The sequence below is a fragment of the Moschus berezovskii genome, chromosome 27 (genome assembly GCF_049115385.1).
Source record: "Moschus berezovskii isolate FMDL1 chromosome 27, NW_MosBer_1.0, whole genome shotgun sequence".
Lineage (NCBI taxonomy): Eukaryota > Metazoa > Chordata > Mammalia > Artiodactyla > Moschidae > Moschus > Moschus berezovskii.
The window spans coordinates 25367443-25373784 of NC_142486.1; the positions used below are offsets into that span (position 1 = coordinate 25367443).

Below are 6342 nucleotides of genomic sequence, written 5' to 3' on the forward strand. Positions count from 1 at the left end.
GTGCCCAGTAGGGATCGGTTTGAATTAAGGACGGCGGCACACTGGCAGGGGCCGCTTCCGCTCCAGGACCTGCCACGCCACCAACACCCCGCCGCCGCGGCTTGCTGGGGCGAGGGGGGCGCTTTCGGGGGGCGGACGGACAGCTCTGCGCCCTCTCGCCCTCCTTCCTTTCAACGTCTCGGCGCACTCTGTGTGAACACAACTCCAGAAAGCTCCCGGGACAGGCCACCGCCCCGCAATCAGAGCCTTCGGGGAGGGACGACCGGGGAGGCCGGCTGCCAGCGCGTCCTGAAGTCCCTCCCGCCGCCCCGCGTCGCTGGAAGGCGGAGGCCCGGGAGCGGGCCGACCCCGCCCGCCGGCTCGGCGCGCGGCTTCCAGACTCCGGCATTTCCTCCCCGCTGGCTGGCGCGGTCTCGCCTCCCCTCGGAAGAGGAAACTCCTGGGGCCGAGTAACGGGAACAAGCGCGGAGGGGAGCGGCGAGGGACCTCCGGCGGGGCGCCCCGCAGCTCCGGGTGGGCAGCCCCGGGTAGGCGGCGAGCGCGGCGGGACCAGAAGCTGGCCGCGGGCGGCGCGCCGGGGCGCGGGGCAGGGAGGGCCGGCGGGCCGGGCGCCGCGCGCAGGCGGCACAGGGCGCGGCCGGGAGCCGGGGCGGGCGGGGCCGGCCGCTGCTGGAAGGAGCGCTTGAGCTGGGAGAGGAGGCCGAGCTGGAGGGCGGCTTTCCCCGGCCCGGCGACGGGGGAGCCGCCGCGGAGGCGAAGGAGACCGGGACAGTGGGGCTGCCCGGGCGCTGCGCGCATGCTGGGCCCGGGGCGCCGCCGGGGCTCGCGCCCTGGGCTGCTCCGCCGTCGCTGCCCCCGGCGCCCGGCATGTCGGTGCACTACACCCTCAATCTGCGCGTCTTCTGGCCCCTGGTGACCGGCCTGTGCACCGCCCTCGTGTGCCTCTACCATGTCCTGCGGGGAAACGGGGGCGCCCGACCCGAGCCCCCCGACGGCGCGGACGGCGGCTTCCCGCTGCTCAAGGTGGCCGTCCTTCTCCTCCTTGGCTACATCCTCCTGCGCTGTCGCCACGCTGTCCGGCAGCGCTTTCTGCCCGGGCCTCCCCGCCTGGGGGGCCACTCCGCCTTCTCGTCTAAACACTTACCCGAGCCCAGCCTAGACATCTTGCTGGAGAGTTACTACGAGCACGAGGTGCGCCTGTCGCCGCACGTGCTAGGCCACAGCAAGGCACACGTGAGCCGCATCGTGGGCGAGTTGGTGCGGGCTGGCCGTGCCCGAGGGTCTCCAGGCCCCATCCCCGGGGGAGCGCTGGCCTTGGCCTTCCGCGGAGACTTCATCCAGGTAGGGAGCGCCTACGAGCAGCATAAAATCCGCCGGCCCGACGGCTTCGACGTGCTTGTGCCGCTGCGCCTCCCTCCCCTGGTGGCGCTGGAGCCGCGGAGCCTGGGCGCGGAGCCCGAACTGGCTCCAGCCTTCCACGGCTGCTTCGTGTGTGCACTCAAGGCGCCGCCAGGGGCTTCCGGCGGCCACTGGCTCCGGGACTGCAAACCCTTCTCCGACGGCTTCTGCGTGGATGTCCGCGGGCGGCGCCTCCTCTCGGCCACGCTGGTACTGCGCTGGTTCCAGGCGCACCTGCAGCGCTCCCTGGCCACCGTGCGCTACAGCCTGGAGGGGCGTTGTCGGGTCAGCCTGACCCCGGGCGGTCTGGAGCAGCCGCCCACCCTACACATCTTGCCCTGCCGCACCGATTACGGCTGCTGCCGCCTTTCCATGGCCGTGCGACTCATCCCTGCCGTCCATTTGGGCGACAGCGTCTTCCTGGTGGCGCCACCACCGCCACCCTCACCTGCCGGGCCCCTGTCGGAGCTCCCGGGAGGCCTGCGTGCCGATGCCCTGTGGGGGGTGAACACAGCGCGCCAGGAGCAGAAGCTGCTGAGCTGGCTGCAGGAAAGGGCCCCTCCAGGTGCCTGCTACCTCAAGTGCCTGCAGTTGCTTAAAGCTCTGCGAGACCTGGGCGCCCGCGGGCTGGACCCGACGGCCGCCGCGCAGTGGGGACGCATCCTCTCCTCGTACGTGCTGAAGTCGGCGCTGCTGGCGGTGCTGCAGCGCGAAGGGGCTCCGGCACCAGGCTGGGACGAGGCGCACCTCGGCGACCGCCTGGAGGAGCTAGTGCAGTTCCTCAGGGACTGCCTGCTGCGACGCCGGACGCTCTTCCACTGCGTCCTGGGCCCTGGAGGGGCGGCCACCGAGGTGGGCCCGCTACCCAAGGTACTGCGTGAAGCTGCCCCAGTTGACCTCCTGGCTGCTTTCGACCGGCCGGTTCGGGAACTCGCAGCGACGCGGTTGCTGTCCACGTGGCGAAGGCTGCCGCAGCTTCTCCGCGCCTATGGCGGTCCCCGCTACCTTGTCAGGTGTCCGCCACCCCGGGGTCAGCGCACCCAAGGGTTCCCTGAAGATGAACCATAAACTCTGTTAGAGCCCGCACCTGGCCCAGTGCTCCTGCAGCCCCAGCCCCACTCCATAGTTGTGGCGGGGATGGCAGTGAAGCCTGTTTAAGGCAAGATGACCTGCAGAAGGGGTTGGAATATTCAGAGCGTGGCATCTGGCAGCTTAAACATCACCCCGGCTCCACCATCCAGATAATCATGGCATCTTCACACCCACCAGAGTGTCCTGGACGAGCTATGGATAGACAGCCACCACCGGCAACTGAGAGTTGGTCCAGATGTTGGTTTGTGTGGAATGATTCTGTAGAAGGATTTAGCTTTTAGGGAGGTTCAGTAAAGCAAGAACTAGCTGCAGAAAAAGTTCCCTCTGCCAGTTGTTTAGAAGATCTCTCTTGCCCCCCAGTTTAAAGAAGCTAATTTTTTTTTTTTTTTTGGACATAACTACTTGGTAGGTCCTGGTTTCCTGATTGTCTTTTTAAAAATCTGAACCTTTCTCTACAACTGGAACTGTAATTCTATTGCAGGGGCTCATGTTCTGAGGTACAGAGTTTCCACTGTTCAGATTAATATTAAAGTATTTTTAAAGGGTCCCATCAAGGGTGTTTGACAGGATTGTGAAGAATTAAGTCACAGGTGTTGAGCAGCAGTCAAGAGTTGGTTAGCGAAACCTTCAGAGCAAACAGCACTTTATTGACCAGTTCTTTCGTTTTGGGGTAATTGCTAGTGCCACGTGTGGCTTCGGAAAGGGAGGCTAGTTACATTTGCTATGAAGAGAGGTGCAGTCTTGAAGATCAGGCTTGCTCAACACTGCTCCAGGCAGGCGCGGGGATGAGCACTCATCAGCACCTGCTGTGAGCCACGCTCAGTGCAGAGTGACAGACAGTGCTTCAGACAACACCGTTGAGGGCAGAAAACATGTTGAGTCTCGAAAAAGATGAATCTCACTCTTTGCCTAGTACGGTGTCTCGCCAGGGCTTGCTGCTGGCTAGAGAGAGAAACATTTTTTTGTTTGTTCATTTTTGTTTTATAGTCTTTTTAGCAAACTCCTTTTCTTTCTGAGTTTAATGAGATAGTGAAGAGGCAGTGCCTGCTCTCAGCCTATCTCAGTGATCCTTCGTGGTTGGGACGTTTTGCTCTGATTGCCCAAGCAGCCTTTTAGCGGCCAGAAGGCCACCTATGAGAAGCAGTTGGTTCAGCACAGGTCTTGTGATGCATTTTGCTTAGAGTTCAGCATCTCTGGGCTTGAAGATCAGTTATTTCCCAGTCCATCAACAGGAGAAAGAGAGCAGAGGAGGGCAAGTTAATGGGAGATGAGGGAGACAGCCCTTGTCAGCTGTTTGCTCTTTCTTCTCTTTGGGCATAAACATCACCAGGCTGAGTGTATTTTGCAGCTCATCCATTCTGAAATCCCTCTGTCCTCCCAATTTTCTAATACCTCTCAATTGCATCAGTCAACATAAAACTCACTTGAAGTTTAGAATGGGCCATCATCTGCTGAATAGAAAATACAACCAGTCCCAGTGATACACTTTAGGTTTTTTAACTTTTTTTTTTTAACAGAGACTTTTAAAGGTAAAACTTGGAAGACAGAAGTAGTCACATGAATTGGGCCATTGTTTAATTTCTGAGCTATTTGGAGGGAACTTTTAAAACATTTTAGGTGCCCTCTTTGGCTACTGTGGGAAAATCGTTGTGAACAGATGATTTATAGGTAATCCTCATCAGAACTGCAGAGATTTCTTAGGCCTTTGCAACCTTGGACTGCAAGATAAACAGTTGCAAATGTTGTGCTGTCTCTTTGGGGTTGCGTTGGGGACATTTCCCCTTGATACCACAAAGTCATTCCTAGTTTTTGAGGTCAGTGTTAGGTCGTAAGGTACTGCATTTAGCAAAGGAATCAGTCTACCAACTTCCTGCAAAGATATAAACTGCACAGTGTTTTTTTTTTTAATTACTTTTTAAATAAATTTCAAGAGTAAGTAGATCTTTATATAAATATATATTTATAATGTTTCCATACTCAGCTACAATTTCCCCTGTAGTTGGAATAGGGGAAAGCGAGGCTATTGGGGGGGATTATAAAGCTTTAAAAGCTGAATTTTCCAAATATTTCTAGTTGATAGTTTCCTTTTTTGAATAGCAGTTTGATGTTTGAATCTAGTAACATTCTTACTGTTCTTGTAGTTTCTTTTTTTTTTTTTTCAAGTTAATTACCCAAAGCCTCATCCATCCTCAAGATTTTTAAATTTTATTTTTTTTTAATTAATGGGGCATTGTGTTTGTGAATTTTTAAACTATTAATGTTTTATTTAAATGCCATGCTGAGCAATTGTTCTCTGTCCATGGTAACCAAAAACTTGGAGATTTCGATCAATTTTGATCAATGTTAGTAATCCAAAACATGTACTGTGTACAAACAAAATAATATGGCATAGTAGACAGGTGTGATGGTTGCCCATGGCACTTAAATTAAGCTCAATTCTGTATTTTATTAGGGCTCCATCATGTCCTTGATCTGAAATATATACATTTTTGGTGTATACTTGGTACTGGAGATTCATGTATGCAAATATTCTCATTCCAGAAGGCTCAAAATTGTTCATGCTCTGAAAAAAAAGATTAACTGTCCAGCCAGTGTCTGAAGAAAATGTTTTGGTGAGATGACTCAGCCTTTTTGCCGTAAGACACACTTCGGTAACTCCCACTGACCAGTCTTGGGAGCCATGTCGAAATGCTTGTGGGCTGAGAGACGGAGTTTTTTTTTTTTGCAAAATGAAACTGAAGCTGAAAGAAGGGAAAATGTGAGCGAACGAAGAGAAATCTGAAGATTTCAGGAAGGAGGCCTTAAGATGGATGTGAAAGGAAGAGCTGGGCAGAAGATTTCACTCCATGGGGTGAAATAACATGAGGGTGTCAGAGAGGTTTGGTTTAGGAAACGAGATGTTTAGATATGTGCTATTTCAAACCAGGGGTCGCAAACTCAGCAGCCTGCAGAAGCAAGACAGGGACGTAAATGGGGGGGGGTGGGGTACTCTGCCCATCTTCAGGGGGCACATTACTCAGTTCTATGCAGGGAAGAGGGTAGGGTGGGGCTGGAAATAAAAAAAAGTCAGGATTATTTTTTAAAAAGGAAGTGTTTTGATTTTTCAACAATATAATTAAAAAATATCCAAAACACATGTGAGCCAAAAATATTTGGATGAGCCTGGGGGCTACCAGTTTGCGACCCCTGCCTTACACAGTTAACCCCTCAAGTATGAATAAGGTTATATTTATTGTTATGGGTATGATGTTGTAATACGTGGTTCGGGGTGTGATATTTCAAGTCTACTTTCTCTCTCAGAACTAAGCTTTATTGTAGAAACAAACCCCCCAAATTAACACGGCCACAGGTAACACTTAACTTATAATTCCCAGGAGGATTCTCCATCCTAGAGCCGAAAGAGTCAGACTGGACATCAGGCCCCTGGGAGCCAGCTCTTAGCATTTCCTTCCTGGTGAGTTGGGCCTGAACTCCTTGGCTCTATCAGAGTCTGCAGATGAGTAACCAGGAAGGATTGTAGAATAACTTGTTTTTTCTTTATTTATGTGTTACTCTTATTTTTAAATTAAGTTTTGTTTTTTAGTAGTTTCCTAGCCTTTGGGATGATAGTTGGTGGCCTTGAACACCAGAAAAACATGCCGGGGCCTCCCTGCCGATCTTCTTAGGCTTGTTACCAGCCCCACTGTTAAGAGCACTGTTCTGATCAGACGTTTCTATCTCTTTCTGACTCAACGGCTCCCACCAAAACTGACATCCTAGCTGGAGGAATTAAACGAATAGCCTTCCAAAGAGTTTCCTTTAGCCTCAAGAAGTAAGTCTCTTTTTCTATAAAATGTGGTTTTTGACCTTGAT

At 53.4% G+C, this 6342-nt stretch overlaps 1 protein-coding gene across 1 annotated transcript; it reads left to right on the forward strand.

Annotated features, from left to right (window-relative positions):
- The first annotated feature begins 388 nt into the window (after window positions 1-388).
- ITPRIPL2 (ITPRIP like 2) lies at window positions 389-5461 on the forward strand. The gene has a single exon (XM_055409569.2). It carries the CDS (start codon window positions 868-870, stop codon window positions 2464-2466), a length of 1599 nt encoding a protein of 532 aa, XP_055265544.1. The 5' UTR covers window positions 389-867; the 3' UTR covers window positions 2467-5461.
- The last annotated feature ends 881 nt before the right edge of the window (window positions 5462-6342 follow it).

Excerpts from the sequence above, each read along its gene's own strand:
- ITPRIPL2 (XM_055409569.2), top strand. The coding sequence starts at position 868 with ATGTCGGTGCACTACACCCTCAATCTGCGCGTCTTCTGGCCCCTGGTG.